This window comes from Delphinus delphis, chromosome 11, assembly GCF_949987515.2.
Source record: "Delphinus delphis chromosome 11, mDelDel1.2, whole genome shotgun sequence".
Classification (NCBI taxonomy): domain Eukaryota; kingdom Metazoa; phylum Chordata; class Mammalia; order Artiodactyla; family Delphinidae; genus Delphinus; species Delphinus delphis.
In genome coordinates this window covers 44,560,478-44,584,887 of record NC_082693.1, presented here as the reverse complement: position 1 = coordinate 44,584,887, position 24,410 = coordinate 44,560,478, and the positions used below count along the sequence as shown (strand labels likewise).

The following is a 24,410-nucleotide window of genomic DNA, read 5'->3' as shown; positions in this document are numbered from 1 at the left end:
GTGTTGAGCTTCGGGGAGACTCCTGGATGGGGAGGGGAAGGAGAACAGCATTCTCCCCACTACAGCTCATACTGCTCTGGCCAAGTGTGGAGGAGAGAGAGAGGGAGAGAGAGAGAAGACAGACACCAGGCTTCTCTCTCCCTCCAAGCCAAGGGGAAGGCTTGGAGCCCCTGGATTTGTGTTGTTGGTGAGCATCGTGTCAGCAGAGCATCCTGCTTCTCAGAGCTCTTTCACCTCAGTTAGTCATTTGATCCCTGAGGTACCTCTGCAGGGAGGGAGGATGGGCTTCCTTATCCAGAGACGTTGCCTGTCTCACACAAGCCACACAGCAGCAGCAAAAAGAGAGCAGAACCGCCTGGAGCTGGGCCCATGTTTTGTAGGCTGTAGGGCCAGGGGTGTGCTGGCTGGAGGGGATTAAATTTAATCGAGGTGAGATCCCTATGACAATATTAACTATTTTAGAGTTTACAATTCAATGGCATTTAGTATTCACGTTGTTGTGCAACCACCACTTCTATCTAATTCCAAAATATTTTCATCACCCCAAAAGAAAACACCACACCCATTAAGCATGCAGTCTCAGATCCCCTCTCCCCTCAGCCCCTGGCAGCCACCTGGTAACCACCCTTCTGCTTCCTGTCTCTGTGGATTTACCTATTAAGGGTATTTAATATCAGTCAAATCATGCGTGTGACCTTTGTGTCTGTTTTTCTTCACTTAGCATGATGTTAAAAATTTTTTTTATTGAAATATAGTTGATTTACAATGTTGTGTTAGTTTCTGGTGTATAGCAAGGTGATTCAGTTATATATATATATATATATATTCTTTTTCATATTCTTTTCCATCATGGTTTATTATAAGATATTGAATATAGTTCCCTATGCTATACAGTAGGACCTTGTTGTTTATCTATTTTATATACAGTGGTTTGTATCTGCTAATCCTAAACTCCTAATTTATCCCTCCCCCACTGCCTTTCCCCTTTGGTAACCATACATTTGTTTTCTATGTCTGTGAGTCTGTTTCTGTTTTGTAAGTAAGTTCATTTGTATCATGTTTTAGATTCACATGTGATATCATATGGTATTTACCTTTCTCTGTCTGACTTACTTCACTTAGTATGATAATCTCTAGGTCCATCCATGTTGCTGCAAATGGCATTATTTCTTTCTTTTTTATGGCTGACATATATATATACACACACACACCACATCTTCTCTATCCATTCATCTGTCAATGGACATTTAGGTTGCTTCCATGTCTTGGCTATTGTAAATAGTGCCGCTATGAACATTGGGGTGCATTCATCTTTTTGAATTATAGTTTTATCCGGATATATGCCCAGGAGTGGGATTGGTGGATCATATGGCAACTCTATTTTTAGTTTTGTGAGGAAACTCCATACTGTTTTCCATAGTGGCTGCACCAATTTACATTCCCACCAACAGTGTATGTAGGAGGGTTCCCTTTTCTCCACATCCTCTCCAGCATTTATTATTTGTAGACATTTTTTTTAACATCTTTATTGGAGTATAATTGCTTTACAATGGTGTGTTAGTTTCTGCTTTATAACAAAGTGAATCAGTTATTCATATACGTATGTTCTCATATCTCTTCCCTCTTGCGTCTCCCTCCCTCCCACCCTCCCTATCCCACCCCTCACGAAGCACTGAGCTGATCTCCCTGTGCTATGCGGCTGCTTCCCACTAGCTATCTATTTTACATTTGGTAGTGTATATATGTTCATGCCACTCTCTCACTTTATTTGTAGACTTTTTAATGATGGCCATTCTGACTGGTGTGAGGTGATACTTCATTGTAATTTTGATTTGCATTTCTCTGATAATTAGCAATGTTGAGCATTTTTCATGTGCCTATTGGCCATCTGTATGTCTTTTTTTTTTAAGGATTTTTATTTATTTTTAAAAATGTATTTATTTATTTTTGGCTGCATTGGGTCTTCGTTGCTCTGCGCAGGCTTTCTCTAGTTGCGGCGAGTGGGGGCTACTCTTCGTTGCAGTGTGAGGGCTTCTCATTGCGGTGGCTTCTCTTGTTGCAGAGCATGGGCTCTAGGCGCATGGGCTTGGTAGTTGTGGCTCGCAGGCTCTAGAGTACAGGCTCAGTAGTTGTGGCACACAGGCTTAGTTGCTCCGGGCATGTGGTATCTTCCCGGACCAGGGCTCGAACCCGTGTCGCCTGCCTTGGCAGGCGGATTCTTAACCACTACACTACCAGGGAAGTCCCTGTCTGTCTTCTTTGGAGAAATGTCTCTCTCGGTCTTCTGCCCATTTATTATTTATTAGCCGTGCCATGCAGCATGTGGGATCTTAGTTCCCCCACCAGGGATCGAACCCATGACCCCTGCATTGGCAACACAGAGTCTTAACCACTGGACCCCCAGGGAAGTCCCCTTCTGCCCATTTTTTGATTGGGTTTTTGTTGTTATTGAGTTGTATGAGCTGTTTGTATATTTTGGAAATTAAGCCTTTGTTGGTTGCCTCATTTGCAAATATTTTCTCCCATTCTGTAGGTTGTCTTTTCATTTTGTTTATGGTTTCCTTTGCTGTGCAAAAGCTTGTAAGTTTGATTAGGTCCCATTTGTTTATTTTTGCTTTTATTTCTATTGCCTTAAGAGACTGACCTAAGAAAACATTGCTACAATTTATATCAGAGAATGTTTTGCCTGTGTTCTCTTCTAGGAGTTTTATGGTGTCCTATCTTAACATTTGTCTTTAAGCCATTTTGAGTTTGTGTGTGTGTGTGTGTGTGTGTGTGTGTGTGTGTGTGTGTGTGTATGGTGTGAGGGAGTGTTCTAACTTCATTGATATACATCACTTAGCATAACATTTTTGAGGTTCATCTGTGTTGTAGCCTGTATCTGTGCTTCACTCCTTTTTATGGCTGAGTAATATTCCATTGCATGGATATACCACATTTTGTTTATCCATTCAAGGAGGGGATTTTTTAAAAGTCTGCTAATTGACTTTTTAAATTGTAGTAAAATAAACGTAACATCAAATTTCCCATTGTGGCTATTTTAAAGTATACAGTTCAGTAACATTAAGTGCGTTCACATTGTCGAGCAACCATCACCACCAACCATCTCCATGGAAGGGAATATTTTTAATTTTCAGTTTTCTTAAGGCCTCCTCTAGAAAAACTGTTTCTCTACTCATGACACTTCTGACACCAAATGTGTAGAGTTTTCTCCCCAAAACCAACCAGTTTTCCAACTCTCCAGATATCAGTTGGGTGTTCTGTAATTTAATTCAATTCTGACACCAACCACCTGGAGTTAGTGTCCAACTCCACAGGTTTAAGGGCTCAGTCTCACAAGATTTTCCTTACTTTAGATGCAATCAATGGGTTCCCCTAGGTACCCACACTTCTGTCCAACATGACTGCAAAGACAGGTGTTCCCACAACCCCCCTCCTGGCAATTTTGATAGTTTGCTTCTGCTTATGTTTTCTGTTTTATTATAAAGGATACAAATGAACAACCAGATAAAGAGGTACATAGGGTAAGGTCTGTCCTTGTGGAGTTGGAATGCACCACCCTCCTGGCACTTGGATGCGTTCACCAACCCAGAAGTTCTCTGAACCTCATAGTTTAGGAAATTTTTTTGTTTTGTTTTGTTTTTTTGTTTTGTGGTACGCAGGTCTCTCACCGCTGCGGCCTCTCCCGTTGCGGAGCACAGGCTCCGGACGCGCAGGCCCAGTGGCCACGGCCCACAGGCCCAGCCGCTCCGCGGCATGTGGGATCCTCCCAGACCGGGGCACGAACCCGCGTCCCCCGCATCGGCAGGCGGACCCTCAACCACTGCGCCACCAGGGAAGCCCAGTTTAGGAATTTTAATGGCGGCTTCATCACATAGGCATGATCAATTATTAAGTTAATCTCCAACCCCATTCTTCTTTCCAGAGGATGGTGGGAGTGCAGCTAAAAGTTCTAAGCTTCTAATCAAGACTTGGTCTTTCTGGTGATCAGCCCCATCCTGAAGGCTTCCTGGAGCCCACCAAGAGTCATCTCATTAGAACAAAAGACATTCCTATCACCCAAGAATTTCCAAGGGGTTACAAATTCTGTGTAAGATGCTCCTATCACTTGCATCACTCAGGAAATTACAAGGGTTTTAGGAGCTCTGTGTGAGGAACTGGGAGCAGAGACCAAATATTTATTATGTCACACTTCCACTCACACATCAGATCACTCCTAGGTCAAGAAATCTGTCATGATGAGCTGTGACGAAGTAAAATGTGTGTGTGTGTGTGTGTGTCCTGCCATGCCTTGCGGCCTGTGGGATCTTAGCTGCCCGACCAGGGATCGAACCCAGGCCCCCAGCAGTGAAAGCGCTGAGTCCTAATCACTGGACCACCAAGGAATCCCTAAAATGTGGGTTACTTTGATTTTTCAGACAGTTTTACTCTCTCTGTTTAGGATCTCAGTTTCTATCCTATGGCTATCTCTTTTCAGTAAGGAGCCTTCTGAGAATTTTCACTTCCTTCTCCATGCCTTTGACCCATGCAGATGGAGGCTCTACTGGACCAAGCACCCGCAAGAAAAAACCCTAGTTCTGCCTTCTATTCTCTCCACAGGGACCACACATTCTGACCCATGGTCATTTCCCTTCCTCTCAAGACTGCATTTTACTGGTTCAGTCCTGGGTCTCTGAATCTTCTACCCAGGACCTTCTCCCTCCCACGTGGAGATGTCACCCCCTGCCGCCTTACCTCCACCTGCTCCCAGCCCTCCCCCCGCCCGCCCCCACCTCCCAATGTGTATTTGCAGCAAGAGGAAGTGATGGTGGCTCCTTCTGGCAGAGGCACAGAGGGAAAGCTGCCCCCTCAGGAAGGAATGAGTGATAACTCTGCAGTTTTCATGTGGGTGTTTTTCTTTGGAGGGAGGAGGGAGGCAGCTGGAAAGAGAGACTGGAAGGAAGGGAAAGAGGGAGGGGCAGGATCCCAGGCTCCTTGCCAGCCTGGGCAGGAGGAGGGGGGCAAACAGCTTTGCTCCAAGCAACAGGAGCAGCAGCAGCAAAACAATTCCTGGAAATTTACTCTTTTTCCTTCCTCTCCCTCCCCCCCATTTTTCCCCCCCAAAATATAGACAAGATATTGTAATCACAATCAGAAAGGAAGGAAGGTACCAGGAAGGAGTTATTGGAAGACACAGATAAAGGCAGGCAGCTTCCCAGGGTTGGGAGGGCCAAGAGCTTGTGCCTGGACCCTGGAGGAAGGGGTGGGGTGGGCTGTTTCAGGAATTGCCCCACTTGTCCGGCTCGTGTGGCAAAGGACCCTACTTTGTGTGCGAGGGCAAGTGGACCGTGGACAGGTCAAGGCTGAGGAGTTTGACAACCATTGTCCTTCCTTCCCCAGCCTGAGCTTCCAGAAGCTCACTGAGTGCAGAAGACAAGTCCAGCCTCGGAAGTTGCTCTGCCCTCCTGCCATGGCTTTGCCCCACACCAGGGACGCAGCCTTGTCTACCCAGGAACACCAGATCGGGAGCTCCCCAGGCTCCCCAAAGATGGATGTGGCCCAGTGACCCTATCCTTCCTCTGCTCAGCTCTCCCCTGCTCCCTCACTCATCCCGGAGACAGTAGAGAGAACACTAGCTTGGGGACCAGACCTGCCTTTGACACCTTGTCCCACCACTTGGTAGCTGTGTGACTTTGGGCAAGTCACTTTATCTTCCTGAGCCTCACTTTCTTTATATGTAAAATGAGGATAATGGTGCCTCCTTGCAGGATTACTGTGTGAGATACATGACATTGTATATGTAAAGTGCTTGGCATAAACATGCCCCGTGTTCTGCTTCTTGGAGATGAAGAGGGAGAAATCCGTTTTTTGTGGAATTGACCTTGAGATCTTCTCCCTAGTCCCACCGACACTAACCATTTTTTTTTCTCTCTGAACTGGATCAACACCAGCTTCCTCTTTTATTTAGTATCTGACATTGTGTTTCTTACACAGAAGGTCAAGAACCACAAATGCCACTATGAATCACCACAGAAGAGATGGAGTAACAGTGAGAGCTCACAGCTATTACAGTTACATTTGCCAGGCATGACTGCAATGTGCTTTCCAAGTATCACCTCATTTAATCCTGGCAACAACTCAATGAGGTGTGGGTTCTATTGTAGACAAGGAGACTGAGGCACAGAGAGATTCAACAACTCACCTGAGTCTCTCTGCTAGTAGTTCAGTAAACTCTTACTGCAGGGATTCTTGACCTGGATGCTGGCACCTAATGGCTTTAGGTGGTCTGTGAACTCACCGAAAATTAGGTACAAAATCCTGCCTGTTGTGTTGTCATTTTTATGGGGCTTCGAGGCTTCCTTGGGTGCTCAAAGGGGTCCATGATGGGGCTTCCCTGGTGGCGCAGTGGTTAAGAATCCACCTGCCAATGCAGGGGACACGGGTTCGATCCCTGGCCCGGGAAGATCCCACATGCCACGGAGCAACTAAGCCCGTGCACCACAACTACTGAGCCTGCGCTCTAGAGCCCATGCTCGGCAACAAGAAAAGCCATGACAATGAGAAGCCTGAGCACAGCAACGAAGAGTAGCCCCCGCTCGCCTCAACTAGAGAAAGCCCATGCGCAGCAACGAAGACCCAACACAGCCAAAAATAAAAACAAATAAACAAATTTATTAAAAAGAAAAGGGGTCCATGATATCCAAAAGGTTAAAAATGACCACCCTAGTAGAAGAGCTTCTCATGGATAGGGGCTAGGATGAGAAAATGGGGTAGGACCAACACTTCCATGAAGCGGACTGAACCCTGGGAGTTCTGGGATATTTCTTGGTTGGGGGAGAAGCCCCCTTTATGGAGGCTGAGAGATGTGTGGGATGATCTAGGGAAGTGCTTGAGAAAGGGAAGATGAGTTGCCTTTTCTCCCAGCCCTTATCCTTCCACAAGATGGGGGACAACTGTTTCCTCTCATGGTTTCCCTCTTGGGAAAGTGTGTGTGGGGATGTGCACATTAGTCTGAGGAAGAGGAAGCTTGGAGAGACTGAGAGAGACTGGAAGGGCCCTGGGTATCATTACCCCAGGGAAAATCGGCCCCACCCAGCAGCCTCCTGGAAGGCCTCAGTATTCCGCCCCACCCCTTCACTTTTCCATACCTTCCCTTTCTTCTGTTCCTCACTCAGATTCCCCCACCTGCTGACCCGAAGCACCTTCCCTGGGTCTCGGTAGATGTGCTAACATTCCCTTTCTGATTGCAGATTTATTGTTTCTACTGACTCATCTTGAGCACCTAATGTGTGCTGCACAGAAATTCCCCTTGAATTTTCCGGTGCTTCCTGAGGGCCCAACTTCCTAAAGTTTCACTATTTTGATGACAACATATGGATTCTTAGACTCCTGGAGAGCTGGAGCTGAGAGGACTCACTGAAGTCATCTGGATTCCCCTCCCCCATTATAAAGATGCGGGAGACGGAAGCTTCAGGGAATTTCATCTTGTCAGACAAGGTAAGAAATGCAGGGGAGGGACTTCCCTGGTGGCGCAGTGGTTAAGAATCTGCTTGCCAATGCGGGGGACACGGGTTCGAGCCCTGGCCCGGGAATATCCCACATGCTGTTGGAGCAGCTAAGCCCGTGCGCCACAACTGCTGGGCAACCCCCTCGCCACAACTAGAGAAAGCCCGCACACAGCAACGAAGACCCAATGCAGCCAAAAATAAATAAATAAAAATAAATTTATTAAAAAAAAAAAAGAGGGCTTCCCTGGTGGCGCAGCGGTTCAGAGTCCGCCTGCCGATGCAGGGGACACGGGTTCGTGCCCCGGTCCGGGAAGCTCCCACATGCCGCGGCTGGGCCCGTGAGCCATGGCCGCTGAGCCTGCGCGTCTGGAGCCCGTGCTCTGCAACGGGAGAGGCCACAGCAGTGAGAGGCCCGCGTACCGCAAAAAAAAAAAAAAAAAAAAAAGAGAAATGCAGGGGTAAAGGATGTTGCGGTGATCATTCATTCATCTCTGTCAGATGCTAGGCACTGCCAGGTCCTGGAAATACAAGAAGATGAGACTCAGCCCTTGCCCTCGGGGGAATCTGAGGCAGCAATTCTCTAGAATTCAGCACACACAGCACAGTCCGTGTGGCTTCATTAACATGAAACCATTGCTTCAGGCTTAACCTGGAACTTCTGGATTTCACTAAATTCAGAAGTCACTAAAGAGGGTGAACAGGAAAATCTTGAGGACTCCGTGCCAGAGAGCCTGGAGGCAGGTTGGCCAGCCAACATCGTGCCGTTTCTCTTCCCCCAGACAATGACTATTGAGCCATTTTGTATCCCCGTGGGGAAAGGTATTCAAGAGGGTTGGGCCCACCTCCGGGAGTCCCCTCCAGAGAGTCAGGGAAGAGTGGACTGATTAGGACTCTGGTTTCTGCTAGCACCTCCTGAAGGACACAAACCACTGCTGCTTCCTGTAGCTCCCTTCAGGAGCCGGTCGCACTGGAGGGAGAACCGCAGTGACAAAGGTGTCCTCCTCCTCAAAGTCCCTCGGAACCTCAGCATGCCTCAACCCCATCCCAGTTTTTTTCTCCTGGGGGGCGAGGCAGGTCCAGTTGGTGACCTGAGCAGGGACTGGAGCCCAGTCCATCAGAGGCCACAAGGGTGCCAGTGGGTAGGCACCCCACTCATCATAATTCTACCCCCTTTAACAAATGGTATTCACCACCACACCATGAAAGCCCCTGCATGCACAGCTGTTCTGGGGTCCAGCCTCTGGTCCTTTCCTTAGTCTCCTGAGGGGGCAGCTCCCTCCTCCTCTCCATCATCACCCTGATACAAACCGAACTAACACCTTTCCAATTATTGGGCTTTACAGCCCACGCTGCCTGGGGGGAGGTTCGCACAGCCCATCCCATGATCCCCGTTCAAGTCAGTCTTTTCTCAGTGTCTGAATGGTCTGGATTCGGGGTGTGGTGCCGGGCAGGGCAGGGCCTCACTCAGCACAGGAGGGGCGGAGGGCAATGTAGCCGGGCACCCAGGGCTGTGGGCAGGGCATCTTCACAGAGTGAAAGGAGAACAACTGTTAGACCAGCTTTGTGTGAGTCCTTCCAACAACTGGCCCGGCATCTGGGAGACGTCTCACCATTGCGTGTGTCGCCCCCATTCCCTTCTTGTCCCCTCTCCTTGCCTCTGAGATCAGACACCCCCGCTGTTCTCCTGGACACCTTTCTGGCCCAGGGAACCTCTTCATCAGGAGACACCTTATTCTCGTTTGCCTTCCTCTTCTAATCCTAGAGAGGCTGAGAGGGACTTAGTCTTTCAGGAGTGAATTCTGGGAGCTGAGCCAGAGGAGGAGACCAGGCTCAGAGGCTAAGCCAGCTGCCCAAGGTCACACAGCTGGTTGGCAGCAGAGCTGGGTTTTGAAGCCACTTGTGTCTTGATTCCATGTTTATTCCCTATGTAAGAATCTCCAGTAGGTCAGGAAGATCCGGGTCCCACACTTGAGCAGAAAAAGTAAAGAAATCAGCCCTTAACCATGAGACCTGAGATATAAGTGTTCCAATGTGTGTGCGGGGGGGTGGTGGGGGAGAGGAGAGGTGGGCAGGAGGAAACAGGGAGGAGTGGGGAACCAGGAAAAGGTGGCTGGGAAAAGTATTCTCATCCTCAAGGCGTTGTTTTGGAAATGCAATGATGTCTATTAGAAATGAATTAAGTGTACTAAAAATAAACATGCAAATTGAGGCCAGAATCAATAATAGTCACTAAAGAGGGTGAACAGGAAAATCCTGAGGACTCCATGCCAGAGAGCCTGGAGGCTGGTTGGCCAACCAACATTGTGTGTGTTCTAAGTCCTCCTGTCTCAACACTAGCCAGACTCGAGTTTCACCCCAGCCTGCCTGTGTCTGTCCCCTGCAAAGCCATGTGGCTGTACCTGGCGGTCCTCGTGGGCCTGTACTACCTCCTGCGCTGGTACCGGGAGAGGCAGGTGGTGAGCCTCCTCCAGGACAAGTTCGTCTTCATCACGGGCTGTGACTCGGGCTTCGGGAACCCACTGGCCAGGCAGCTGGACCTGCGAGGCTTGAGGGTCCTGGATGCATGTCTGATGGTGCAGGGGGCGGAGCAGCTGAAGGGCCAGACGTCAGACAGGCTGGAGACAGTGATCCTGGACGTCGCCAAGACTGAGAGCATCACTGCAGCCACCAAGTGGGTAAAGGAACATGCGAGGGACAGAGGTACCACCCATATTTCTCAATCTGATTCCTCTCTGTGAAGTGGAGACCCCATGACAGCTGCCTGGGAAGATTCCCAAGGTGTTTTCCAGGACTTGAAGTCCTCCCTGTGTTCTTCTCCTCACCCAGCTTACCAGCCAAGCCTCTTCCATCCCACACCCACCTCTCAACCTTGAGGCTCTGCAGCCTGGGGGAGAGTTTTCCCTGATGAGAATGTGTCCTTGCAGACTTCCTGTCTGGTGTCCCCTCCACTGTCAGCAGGAGGTCTGGGTTTCTTGATGCTGAGTGACCAGGGGGATCAGGGTGCAGATTCTGGAGGATGGGTGGAGATGGGCACTCTGGCTGGAAGGCTGTATGGGGGGCTGGGGGGCGGCGCTGGAGCTGAGCTGAGTTCTCAGTACTTGGTCATGTGCTTGCTGGTGACCCCTAGTCATCCAACTTGTGTTTAAATGTCATGCATTTTTCAGATGTCGACACTGAGCTGTCAGGACTTGTCTAAGGAAGGTCAGAAAACTACTGTGGGGTCACCTTCTCTTTTCTTTTTGTTTTTTTGTTTTTGTTTACTACAGTTCTGTCTTTTTTTTATTGGTGAGGGAAAGAACATTAATTTCTTTTATCTTAGTATAAATATATAACATGATCATTGTGGAAACGAAAAAATACAGGGATGAAAACCAAACTCACCCAAAATCTCACCACCCAGAGATAAGTACTGATAATATTTTGACATACATGGTATTATATTTTGCATATAGTGGTATCTTGATACTTATTAAAAGAAGTTAATAAATTTTACAATATAATAGAAAAATTTCAAAGACATAATTTTTAATAATGGAATATTATATCCTTTAGAATAACATTACTTACTAAGGCAGTACATCATGATATAATATGTAATGGTTTCCTAGATTTTATTCATTGTGTTGAACGTAAATGACGTCTCGATAAAATTTATTTACCAAATTTTCTAGTCTATAACCATGCATATTTTTGTTTGTTTGGTTGGTTTTTTGGTTTGTTTGTTTTTGCCTTAAGAAAATTCTTTTTACAATTTTTAAAGGTTACATTCCATTTACAGTTATTACAAAATATTGGCTACATATCTCATGTTGTACAATAATATAACCCTGTATGTTGATTGGGTCTTTGGTGTCAAATATGGTGAGAGAATATACATTCCTACAAGGGCAGACTTGGTACAGAGCAGGGGAGGGACTAACTCTGTGTATTAATAATTCCAACACCCTGCACCCAACTCCCCTGACCCTGCTTTTCTGCTCTGAGTTCTGTTAGTTGGTTAAGTCTTTAAATTCTTGGTACATGTCTCTGAGTCTTGCGGAGAGGTTTCCAGGAAGCTGGGTGACCTGTGAATAGAGGGGCTTAGGGCCAGAGTGGCCTCCTTGGGTGGGAGGAGAGGGTGGGTTTTTCTGGGACAAAGTGTAAATTCCGATTTGGGGGAGGGTGGTTAATAGTGGCAGCCCTGCCTTCCCCTGAAAGCCTACCCCATGGAATTCCCCAGATTCCTGCTGGATCATTGCTCAGTATCGATGCGGGTATTTCAAAGCCAGGCCCTAGAGGTCAATACCAGGCCTGTCAACACATTCTCCCAAACCTGGGATTTCAGGTCTGTTCTACCCAGCTAATCTCCACCCAGATATTACTCATCTTTTTGTTTTTGTCTTTTATCCATTGTCTTTTAATCCTCTCTTCCCCTCCCTTCCTCATGGTCTATCTGTGTGTCTCTCTTTCTTTCATACTAGCTGTTGGGCACTCAGTCCTGCAGCTGTCAGAAAATCTGAAAATATAGGTGAATATTGATAACGTCTGCAAGGACAACATGGACTGTGAAAACCCAAAACTTCACCCTCCGAGTTCCAGACTATGGACCCACTAGATTTCTTCAGCCTCAGTCCCTGCCTTCATCCAATCTGGGGTGCTTGCCCCTTGTCACCAGGCAGTGGGCTGGGCGTGAAGACTGAGTCAGGAGGGTGGTGCACCTTCTGTCCTCCAACCGCTTACAGTGTTTGGTCTCCTCAAACCCGCAGGCAGCATGTTGGTCTCTGTTCCAGCTGTTCCCCCTGCAGCCTCTCTCCTAAAGTCCTCACTGGGTGGAAGGTGACTTGGAACCACAGCTGGGTCCTCACTTATGGGCCCAGCACAGCGTTGCCCTCTCGCCCTCACAGTTCCCAGGAGTCTGGGGCCTGGTGAATAAAGCCGACATCTCCATGCCCACTGCATCCAATGAGTGGCTGACCAAACAGAACTTCATGAAGATACTGGACGTGAACCTGTTGGGGGTGATCGAGGTGACCCTGAGTCTGCTGCCCCTAGTGCGGAAGGCGAGGGGCCGTGACGTCAATATCTCCAGTGTTGGGCCGCGTGTCTCTCTTTGGTGGGAGCTTCTCCATGTCCAAGTACAGTGCTGAGGCCTTCTCAGACCCCCTCAGTTATTGGCCTGGGATGGATGCACTTCCTCTGTCCTGCTGCTTCTGTGTTCTGGGGAAGTCTTTTACAGGGGTTTCCTATTACCAGAGAATTAGAGGCCCTTCCAGGTCCCTCTCTCCTGCTCTGTGTAGATCTTTCACTGGGAAGCACCCTTTTATCTTTTGGGTGTCCGGGTGGGTGCGAGGCCTAAGGAGTTTGATTCAACATATTCCTGCCTTGCGTGAGGGTCCACAGTCACCAAGTGTCGGAGGCAGAATTGGACCTGATATTATTTGTCTGTGCAGCCCTTGCATGTGCTCAACTGCTGCGGTATTTAGGTTCTGGGATCTCTGTGGGGAGTGTACCCCATGAAGCCATTTATCCAGGGAGCCACTTAATCATATCTGTGGGAGAGACTCCACGGGCTGCAGGGGGAGGGTGCTTTTAATTGTGTGGAGCTGTGTCCACAGGCAAGGTGACGTTCCTTAGAGGAACGATGTCCAGGGGGCTACCCGGGTGGAAGAGGGGAGAGAAGGGACTGAGGAGTATGGGAAAGGTAAATTGTGCCTAGTTTGGTGTTTGATTAGAGGTGAGGGGAAGAAGAGGAGATAGCATTTAAGTGGTACCTTGCCTCATAATTGGTAGGATTTAGTGCTACGAATTATAAGTTTGTAAAATATTTGGAAATATATTCAAATTTTACACAGAAGTAATACCATCATCATAACATTTCTTCTCCTGGATTCTATACTTTACAACTCTCCAGAGGTTTCCAGTTACCCAGCACAGTTTAATTTGGTGACTTTGTTTTTTGGTGCATTTTTGTGTTTTGTTTTGCAAGACCTCTGAAGTCCTTGCCCCTCTCCCTGTCTCCCTTGCAGGAGAGAGCTCTCTACTTTGGGGTGAAAATAATTATGATCAAGCCTGGTCAAGATCGCTATGTCCAGTCCTGAGGTGCTTTCTTGAAGTTTCCCTGCTGCATAGGATGGGGCCATCCCAGAGGTCAAGGTACTCTATGGGGAGACATTCCTGGCCTTAGATGAGTGAGCTGTGGACCTTGGGGAGTGAAGCAAACTCTTGTCTGGAAGCCTGGGTCCATCATTAGCACCTCTTCCAGTCTCAGGTCCATCCTCGGGGCTCTGACTCACCCACACAATGGGAACAAGAGCTCCATCCCCACGGTCTCGTGTGGTCAACTTGTAACATAAGGAAAGTATCCAGGCTTGGTAGACCTGGGGACCAGTGTCTCATCGGAACCCCGTGTTATCTGGAGAGAAAACTGAAGCCAAAAATGGAAGATACCCGTACTCATGGCAAGTTGATTTTCAGATGCGTCTATTTCTAGTGTTTGTAGAGACCTTCAGTTTCTGCGGTGCACACACTCTCAGGTACAGAGCAAGAGGGGCTTTAGTCTGGAGTGTGACCCTGGGGTAAGAGGTGGCACACACTGCTTGAATGATTTGTAACATGATTTGACGGGACCAAGAATTTTTTAGAAACTTCTTCCTGAAGTTGATCTAAAAGTGGGAGGGCTGGGAAGTGAGGATATATTTGTATGGCGTCTCCTTCTGGATAGTCATGAAGTCAATTGAAATACTGAAGCCAAGATGATCTGAGAACATCTCCTCATGTGGGACTGCATGGATCATGCCCTGACGCCTGCCACCCCCAGATCCAATACTCACCTGGCTATGATGGCATGGACATCTCTCTCCCCATGAGCTACTTGCCCACCTTCCTGATTGACTCCATGATCTACTGGAGATCCCCAAGGCCTGCTAAGGCCCTGAAACCATCAACTTGAAAAAAAAAACGCACAATGTAAGAGCTGCGAGTTGAGTTGATTTAATGTCTTCCTGAGTACTATGGCCCAGGGTAGAGTCTCTCAGATACCTCTGAGGACCTGCCCCGAAGAGGCAGAAGGAGAAACCAGCAACTATGTGATTTTGGTTGAGGGGTTGTGCAATCAGGCATACATATAGGTAGAAGGTTACTCCTAGTCGCAAGGAACAGATAACTCAGTTAATGATTTTAGTGCTTTCTGAAGTACGGAAAGATGCAAGATTCCAGGGTAATAAAGAATTTCTCCAGAAATATTTCTATGTAAGGGCCTGTTTGCTATTTTCCCAGAGCAGAGTTCCTCGTCCTGATCTTTGTTCTGAATTCCTTTCAAGGTATATTGTAGGTCAGCAATGTAGTGACTAATGACTTAATCCTTGTAGAACTGGATGATGAGTGACGTGCCTTGTTTTTTATAACCAAAGACTGGGGTGCATGGTAGGGGGGAGTTGGGGACTCTGTGGGGAGGGGATGCATCAGAGGGAGGGAAATAAAGTGGAGAGAGGGGTTCTCATGTCACCGGGGACACCCATCCCACCTCAGTCCCCACCTTCTCCTCAGGCTTCTCTTGGGACATTACTTAGGATTCTGGGGATATTAGGAAGAAAGGAACAAGTTTTGTGTCTGAGGAACAGGGGTCAATAGCTCACGTCTGCGTCCTGTTCCTTGAGTGGCCTCTCAGTGCCTCATGTTCCACATGCAGCTGTGAAAAATCCACCCTTTGGGGAGGGTGTGAGCAGCTGGCAGGGTCTTGGCCCCCCACCCTCTGCCCCTGTCCACCTCTTCTGGGTGTGCCTTGGCCCTGGCCAGTCTCCCCCTCCCATGGGATAAAAGTGGTCTGGGGGAGGTAACGGTCCCTCCCCTCCAAAGACACCTGTAGACAGGGGTGGTGTGTGTGGAGGGTGACCACCAGCCTGACACAGCAGCCTAGGTGCCAACTCAGCAGACCTTGGCTGGAAAGGGCTGTCCTCAGTAGGGGTCCTGACAGAGGACACAGAAACCAATTTTTGTTTTGTCTTGAAACCATGCATTTCCATTGATTATATTTTCCTGAAAATAAAAGTTGAAAAGTTTACGCAGGCCCAGTGATTGGGACCGATGCCTTGGGCAGCAGTGGGTGTGTGCCTACGAGAGGAGGAGTCAGGTGACCTCACAGAGGAGAAGGGGTGAGTGGGGTGACCTGAGGAGGGATTTGAAGAGGGAAGTGAGGTCATCCCTTCATCCACAGAAGTGAGGGGCTAATGTGTCTTTCTGGGGCTTATCAAGTGACCTGGGTTCCCAGGGTTAGACACAGGATGGACAAACAAGGAGAGGTGTCTAAGGGACAGGCAGGGCCCAGACCCTTCCCTGGGGACACCTAGTCTCTCTCTCACCAGAAACCTCTCTCTGTGGTCCTCCCTCTGTCCCCTCCTTTAGAGTCACCACCGTCCATCCTCTGCCAACCTCTGGGTCCCCTGGTCCAGATCCCCTCCCCCGACCCTCCAGTGGAGGAGAGTGGGGGTCACTTCTGGACCCCGGTCTTATGTTTTCTGCTAATCTTTACTGAGCACCTACTGTGTGCAGGACAGGAATTCCCTTGATGTCCCAGTGCTTCCTGAGACCCCGACTCTTTATGTGTCCACTCTTCTCATGATGGTCTGAGTATGGACTCAGTGGAGAAGGCATCTGTTCAAAGTCATACAGATTTCTGGGCTGAGTACAAATTGGAGTGGGAGGGACCTCTCCAAGTGTCAACTAGAAAACCTGAACTTTTTTCTCCTTTTGTTCAAAGTCGAGGGTATGGAGTCTTCAGGGGAACCTTATGTTATAGAACAGTATCACCATTTTTTTTTTTTTTTTTTTTTTTTTGCTGTACGCGGGCCTCTCACTGTTGTGGCCTCTCGCGCTGCGGAGCACAGGCTCCGGACACACGGGCTCAGCGGCCATGGCTCACGGGCCCAGCCGCTCCGCAACATGTGGGATCTTCCCGGGCCGGGGCACGAACCCATGTCCCCTGCATCAGCAGGCGGACTCTCAACCTCTGCGCCACCAGGGAAGCCCAGTATCACCATTTTTGAGCAGAGAGTGAGTTCAAAAGTTGCAGGGCCACTGAAACTCAAGACTGTGGTGAGCGCTTGGTGTCAGACAGGGGACTGCTGAAGAGACAAAGATGGCTAGGAGTTTCCTCAAGGATCTCTGAGTACTTCAAGGCTGTCATGTCAGCCCCTCAAGGTCTATCATGTCTACCTCTTAAATACAAAGCTAGAGCTTCATACTTGATCTGAAGACCCCAGATTTTCATATTTTTATTTATACACACACAGAGAGAAACACACAGAGCCAGATTCCAAACAAACTGAAATCAAATAAAGCATCATTGATTCACTTTACGCCTTGGAGGTATGTGTTCAGGAGGTTTGGACTCACCTCCAGGAATCCTCTCCAGAATGTCAGAGAACTTGTGAGATTACAACCCCTGGCCCTGGGCTTCCCTGGTGGCGCAGTGGTTGAGAGTCCGCCTGCCGATGCAGGGGACACGGGTTCGTGCCCCGGTCCGGGAAGATCCCACATGCCGCGGAGCGGCTGGGCCCGTGAGCCATGGCCGCTGAGCCTGCGCTTCTGGAGCCTGTGCTCCACAACGGGAGAGGCCACAACAGTGAGAGGCCCGCATACTGCAAAAAAAAAAAAAAAAAACCACACACACAAAAAACAAAACCCTGGCCCTCCTTGCTGGTCCTACACGGGGGTGGGGAGGCAAGGGTTACACTGAGGTGGGTTCCATGGCCCACAATGTGGACTGTGACTCAAGGGCCCCAATTCAGACAAGATGGAACAACAAATGCATTGAAAAAGAAGTGCAATGCACACCAGCCCATGTCCTCAGCCTAGGCCCTCAGCAGAACCCCATTTCTCCTCATTCCAGGCTGCCTTCCTTGGAGAGGGAGCCAGTCTTGTCTGATGGACCTGTGCAGGGGCTGGAACCCATGCCATGAGGATCCAGGGGAGTGCCACAAGGAAGCTGCTGTCACTCTTTCCCTGGGCTGTCCTGGCCCTTTGTGAGTCGCATAGGGTCAGTGACTCCCCGCCTGCAACCCTCATCCCCTCTGAGCACCAGATCTTCAACACCTGAAGGCCCTGGTCTGTTTCTACATTTTTGGGTCTCCACTCCAGACGGCGGAACTGCGTACGTGTAGAGATGGAAACAAGCTTGCACAGTTAGCCCTTACTCTCTACCCCTTCCAGCTCCCCCAGTTGTTACCTACACCTCCCCCTGTTCAGAGGATTTGTCCTGGGTGGAGAAGAGGGAGTGGGTGGGAGATGGCCTTACGCTTGACAGTGGTCCCCACTGAGATGCTGTTGGGCTACGCCGGGGGGTGTGTGCGTCAGCTCCAGCTCACATGAGGGTCACAGGTGTTGTCCTGGAATCTGGCCCAACTGCCCTTCCCAGGACATAAGGTGCAGAGATCTTTGTCAGTGAGTCTCCCTGACAGCGTAGCCTCTGAAGGATTTCTTCTTCTGACCCTGCAGCTCCCAGGTGAGTGAGTGTCACCCCAGGCTCCTTTCTCTTACTGCTCTCTCCTGACCTTCCTGTGGTTGTTCCCACCTGGAATGTAGTCTGAAACAGCTGAGACCCCCGCGAGCAGTCATATTACTTTCAGGATTCACAAAAGGGAAGCAGATGGCATGAGGGCTGGGACATGTCTTCTGCATGGCCCCTTGGGAGTTTATGGTTGAAGGAATTCGTGGTCACTGAGGAAAAAACCCTCTTGTTTCTTCCAAGTAAAGAAACCACGACCTTCTCCCTTAGCAAGGTTTCTATTTGCCTAGGATTTGCATGTCGCCCCAGGCCCCTGAGAGTTTCCAGGGCACCATCCTTCATCCTTGCCTTCTTCGTCCTCACCCTTTGGGAAGCCCACGTAGGAGGGTCCTGGTGGTCACGCAGGAAGCAGGCACAGGCTGGTTTCTGCAAGACGAGCCTTTCTATTACTGCTGCCAACTCCCACCTGAGGGACAAACACTTTCAGGACTACAGTCAGCTCCCTGCACTTGACAGTTACCACTAAAGGCTGAATCTGTGCCCCTGTCTGTCTTTGTTGGCTGCTGGGGTGGGTTCCAGGGGCATTTGAGCCTCTGTTTGCTTGGGGAAGCCTCTCCTTCCCTCCCAGTGCCTCTCGTATTTCCTTACTTACCAGTCGGAGCTGTAGTAAATGTGGACGGTCAGGGGATGCCCAGCGCACTGAACCAGGCTCCTTCTGTCCCTGCCCCACTCACCAGCTCCGTGCCCCTGATGGGTCCACCCCCGTTACTGAATGTGAAAGTCCCTGCATGCACAGCTGTTCTGGGGTCCAGCCTCCGATCCTTTCTTTAATCTCCTGAGGGGGCAGCTCCCTCCCCTTCTCCATCATCACCCTGAAACAACTGACCTGATTCTTTCCAATTATTGGGCTTTACAGCCCACGCTGCCTGGGGGGAGGTTCGCACAGCCCATCCCATGATCCCCGTTCAAGTCAGTCTTTTCTCAGTGTCTGAATGGTCTGGATTCGGGGTGTGGTGCCGGGCAGGGCAGGGCCTCACTCAGCACAGGAGGGGCAGAGGGCAATGTAGCCGGGCACCCAGGGCTGTGGGCAGGGCATCTTCACAGAGTGAAAGGGGAACAACTGTTAGACCAGCTTTGTGTGAGTCCTTCCAACAACTGGCCCGGCATCTGGGAGACGTCTCACCATTGCGTGTGTCGCCCCCATTCCCTTCTTGTCCCCTCTCCTTGCCTCTGAGATCAGACACCCCTGCTGTTCTCCTGAACACCTTTCTGGCCCAGGGAACCTCTTCATCAGGAGACACCTTATTCTCGTTTGCCTTCCCCTTCTAATCCTAGAGAGGCTGAGAGAGACTTAGTCTTTCAGGAGTGAATTCTGGGAGCTGAGCCAGAGGAGGAGACCAGGCTCAGAGGCTAAGCCAGCTGCCCAAGGTCACATAGCTTGTTGGCAGCAGAGCTGGGTTTTGAAGCCACTTGTGTCTTGATTCCACGTGTATTCCCCTTGTAAGAATCTCCAGTAGGTAAGGGAGACCCCGGTCCCAGGCTGAGTAGGAAAAAGGGAAGAAGATAGTTGTGAACCATGAAACCTGGGATATAAGAGTTACAACATTTGGGGGTGGGGTGGAGAGGGGAGAGGTGGGTAGAGGGAAACAGGGAGGAGTGGGTGCACCAGGAAGAGGTGGCTGGAAAAGCACTGTCATCCTTAAGAAGTTGTGTTGGAAACGCAATGACATGTATTAGAAATGCTGTGAGCGCACCAAATAGCATGCATTTGGGGTTAGAATCAATAATACTCAGCAAAGAGGGTGAACAGGAAAATCGTGAGGACTCCACGCCAGAGAGCCTGGAGGCTGGTTGGCCAACCAACATTGTGTATGTTCTTAAGTCCTCCTGTCTCAACACTAGCCAGACTCGAGTTTCACCCCAGTCTGCCTGTGTCTGTCCCCTGCAAAGCCATGTGGCTGTACCTGGCGGTCCTCGTGGGCCTGTACTACCTCCTGCGCTGGTACCGGGAGAGGCAGGTGGTGAGCCTCCTCCAGGACAAGTTCGTCTTCATCACGGGCTGTGACTCGGGCTTCGGGAACCTGCTGGCCAGGCAGCTGGACCTGCGAGGCTTGAGGGTGCTGGCTACGTGTCTGACGGAGCAGGGGGCCGAGCAGCTGAACGGCCAGACATCAGACAGGTTGGAGACGGTGATCCTGGACGTCACCAAGACTGAGAGCATCGCTGCGGCCGCCGAGTGGGTGAAGGAGCGTGTCGGGGACAGAGGTACCACCCAGATTTCTTTTTTCTGTTTATTTCTTCTCTCTGTGTGAAGGGGAGACCCACTGACAGCTGCCTGGGGAGATTCCCAAGGTGTTTTCCAGGACTTGAAGTCCTCCCTGTGTTCTCCTCACCCAGCTTACCAGCAAAGCCTCTTCCATCCCACCTCCACCTCCCAACCTTGAGGCTCTGCAGTTTGGGGGAGAGTTTTCCCTGATGAGAGTGCGTCCTTGCAGACTTCCTGTCTGGTGTCCCCTCCTCCCTCAGCAGGAGGTCTGGGTTCCTTGATGCTGAGTGACCAGGGTGATTGGGGTGCACTTTTTGGAGGACGGATGGAGATGGGCACTCTGGCTGGAAGGCTGCATGGGGGGCTGGGGGGCAGCGCTGGAGCTGGGCTGTGTTCTCAGCACTTGATCATGTTCTTCCTGGTGATCCGTAGTCATCCTACTTGGGTTTAAATGTCACCAATTTTCATATGACAACATTGAGCTGTTAGGACTTGTCTAAGGAAGGTCAGAAAACTACTTAAGTGTTACTTTTTCTCTCTCTCTGTTTTCTGTTTTTCTTTTCCTTCTTTGTTTGTTTTTTTTAATTACTACAGTTGTGCCTTTGTTTTGCAGGGGAAGGAGAGAACTTGTATTTCTTTCATCTAAGTATAATTTAAAACATGATCATTGTGGCAACTCAGAAAAGTGCAGGGATTAAAACCAAACTCTCTCAAAATCTCACCACCCAGAGATAAGTACTGATAATATTTTGACATACATGGTATTATATTTTGCACATATTAGTATCATTTTCTTTCCACTAAAGAAAGATGTACTGATTTACAACGTAATAAAACTTTCTTCCAAAAATTAGTAAATTATGACTGAGAATATACTACCCTTTAGAATAGCATTACTTACTAAAAAGTACCTCATGGTATGATACATAATTATTTCCTACCTTTTATTCATCATATTCAACATAAATGATATCTTGGCAAACTTCTTTCTACCCAGTTCCCTACACTATAACCGCATATGTTGATTGTGCCTTTGGTGACAATGGTTGGAGAATATTCTTCCTACAAGGCACACGTGTTACTGAGTAGGGGAGGAACTCAACTCTCTGAGTGGATACTTCTGGCAGCCCTATCCCATCCCTCAATAGCCTGCTCCTGCCACCCTGAGGCCTATGGTTACCAAGTCTTTAAAACCTTGGGATTGTGTCTTTGATACTTGCAGAGAGGTCTCCGTTAAGTTGGGTGAAATTGCACCAAGGAGATGTGGCTAGAGTGGACTCCTGTGTGGGTGGCAGGAGAAGATGGAATTTTCTGGGGTAGGGGGTGAACTCTGTGTTCTGGGGGTGATGGGTAAACAGAGGCAGCCCTTCCTCCCCCTGAAAGCCTACCCCCATGGAATTCCCCAGATTCCTGCAGGAACATTGCTCGGTGTTTTAAGGCCAGGCCCTAGAGGTCAATACCAGGCCTGTCAACATGTTTCCCCAAACCTGGGATTTCAGGTCTGTTTTACCCAGCCAGTCTCCACCCAGATATTACTCATCCTTTTTTGCCTTTTATCCACTGTCTCTTTTAATCCTCTCTTCCCCTCCCTTCCTTATTGTCTCTCTATATTTCCCTCTCTTTCCCTCATACTAGCTGTTGGGCACTCAGTCCTGCAGCTGTCAGAACATCTGAAAATGTAGGTGAATATTGATAATGTCTGCAAGGACAACATGGACTGTGAAAACACAAAACTTCACCCTCCGAGTTCCAGACTATGGACCCACTAGATTTCCTCAGCCTCAGTCCCTGCCTTCATCCAATCTGGGGTGCTTGCCCCTTGTCACCAGGCAGTGGGCTGGGCGTGAAGACTGAGTCAGGAGGGTGGCGCACCTTCTGTCCTCCAACCGCTTACAGGATCTGGTCTCCCCAAACCCGCAGGCAGCATGTTGGTCTCTGTTCCAGCTGTTCCCCCTGCAGCCTCTCTCCTAAAGTCCTCACTGGGTGGAAGGTGACTTGGAACCTCTGCTGGGTCCTCACTCACGGGCCCAGCATGGTGTTGCCCTCTCGCCCTCACTGTTCCCAGGACTCTGGGGCCTGGTGAATAATGCCGGCATTTGCACTCCCATGGCACCCAATGAGTGGCTGACCAAACAGGACTTCGTAAAGATGCTCGACGTGAACCTGTTGGGGATGATCGAGGTGACCCTGAGTCTGCTGCCCCTAGTGCGGAAGGCGAGGGGCCGTGTGGTCAACGTCTCCAGCGTCATGGGCCGCGTGTCCCTCTTTGGTGGGGGCTACTGCATGTCCAAATACGGCGTGGAGGCCTTCTCAGACTCCCTCAGGTAATGGCCTGGGATGGAGGCCCTTCCTCTGTCCTCCTGCTTTATGCTTCTGGGGGTGCCTTCTACAGGGGTTTTCTTTCTTTTGAGACCTAATGGCCCTTCCTTCTAGATCCCTCTCTCTTGCTCTGTGTAGGTCTTTCACTGGGAAGCACCCTTTTATCTTTTGGGTGTCCAGGTGGGTGTGAGGCCTAATATGATTCAACATATTCCTGCCTTGCGTGAGGGTCCACAGTCACCAAAGTGTCGGAGGCAGAATTGGACTTGATATGATTTGTCTGTGCAGCCCTTCCATGTGCTCAGCTGCTGCGGTATTTAGGTTTTGGGAGCCCTGTGGGGAGTGTACCCCATGAAGCCATTAATCCAGGGAGCCACTTAATCAAATCAGTGTGGAGACTCCACGGGCTGCAGGGAGAAGGTGGCTCTGATGTGCGGGATCTGATACCGTGGGCAGAGAGATGCTCCCTAGAGGACAGGTGGCCAGGGGGTTAGCAGAGTAGGAGAGGGGAGAGAGGGGACTGGGGAGTATGGGAAAGATAAAACGTGCAAAGTGTGGTGATTGATTGGAGGTGAGAGGAATAGGAGGAGATAACATTTAAAGGATGCCTTGTAGCACAACTGGTAGGATTTAGAGCTGATAGGCGCAGGTATGTAAAGTAATTGGAAAAATATTCCCACTCTATACAGAAGCAATACCATCATCCTGAGTTTTCTCCCCCTGGCTTCTGTACCTCACAACCTCTGAGAAATTCCAGCGTATCCTACCCCGATCCTATGTTGGTGTCTTACTGTTCTTTCATGTTTTGTTTTGCAAGAGGACCTCTGAAGTCCTTGCCCCTCGGCCTGTCTCCCTTGCAGGAGGGAGCTCTCCTACTTCGGAGTGAAGGTGGCGATGATTGAGCCTGGTTACTTCATGACCAATATGACCAGCCCTGAGGTGTTTAATGGAAGCCTCCAGGCATCATGGGATCAGGCCAGCCCAGAGATCAAGGAACTCTATGGAGAGAAGTTCGTGGCTGACTGTGAGTGAGACCTTGGGGAGAGAAGCAAACCCTTGTCTGGTAGCCTGGGTCCATCATTAGCACCTCCTCCAGTCTCAGGTCCATCCTCCAGGCTCTGAGTCCCCCCACATAGTGGGGACATGAACTCCATCCCCAGGGTCCTGTGTGGTCAATTGGTGACCCAAGGAAGGGATTCAGGCTTGACAGACCTGGGGACCAGTTTCTCTTCCGAAACTCTTTTAATTTGGGAAGGAAAATGAAGCCAGAGAGGGAAGACACCCGTGGAATCACGGTAAGCTGGTGTTAGAACCAGCTTTTTTCAGGTGCCTCAATTTCTAGTGTTTGCAAAGACCTCCAGTTTATGTAGTGCACATATTCCCAGGAATAGATCCAGAGGGGGCTTGGTGTGGATAGAGATCCTGGGGTAAGTGTCAGGACACACTCCAATGAAATCCATGGATTTGATTTGGAGTATGATTTTGGAAGAGAAAGGACTTTTTAGAAACTGTCATGTTGATCTGAAAGTGGGAGCATTGGGAAATGAGAATATTTTGGATGGTGTCTCCTTCTGGACAGTCATGAAGACATCTAATTTACTGAAGCCATCATGGTCCGGGAATCTGTCCTTGATGACCAACTGCATGGAGCATGCCCTGACCTCCTGCCACCCCCGCACCCGGTACTCCGCTGGCTGGGACGCCAAGTTCTTCTACCTCCCCGTGAGCTACATGCCCACCTTCCTGGTGGATCTCATGATGTACTGGGGTGCCCCACGGCCTGCTAAGGCCCTGTAACCCAAGACTGGGGTGCATGGTGGGGGCAGTTGGGGATAGTGTGGGGAGGGGATGCATCAGG

The 24,410-nt window shown here is 49.5% G+C and overlaps 1 protein-coding gene and 1 pseudogene across 1 annotated transcript; both read left to right on the top strand.

The window, feature by feature from the left end:
• The first annotated feature begins 9,874 nt into the window (after positions 1-9,874).
• On the top strand, positions 9,875-13,564 carry LOC132433802 (retinol dehydrogenase 16-like; annotated as a pseudogene).
• A 6,355-nt stretch (positions 13,565-19,919) lies between these two features.
• Positions 19,920-24,349, top strand: LOC132434588 (retinol dehydrogenase 16-like). The gene is made up of 4 exons (XM_060026284.1): positions 19,920-20,232; positions 22,299-22,557; positions 23,413-23,576; positions 24,132-24,349. Exons 1-4 carry the CDS (start codon positions 19,920-19,922, stop codon positions 24,347-24,349), a joined length of 954 nt encoding a protein of 317 aa, XP_059882267.1.
• The last annotated feature ends 61 nt before the right edge of the window (positions 24,350-24,410 follow it).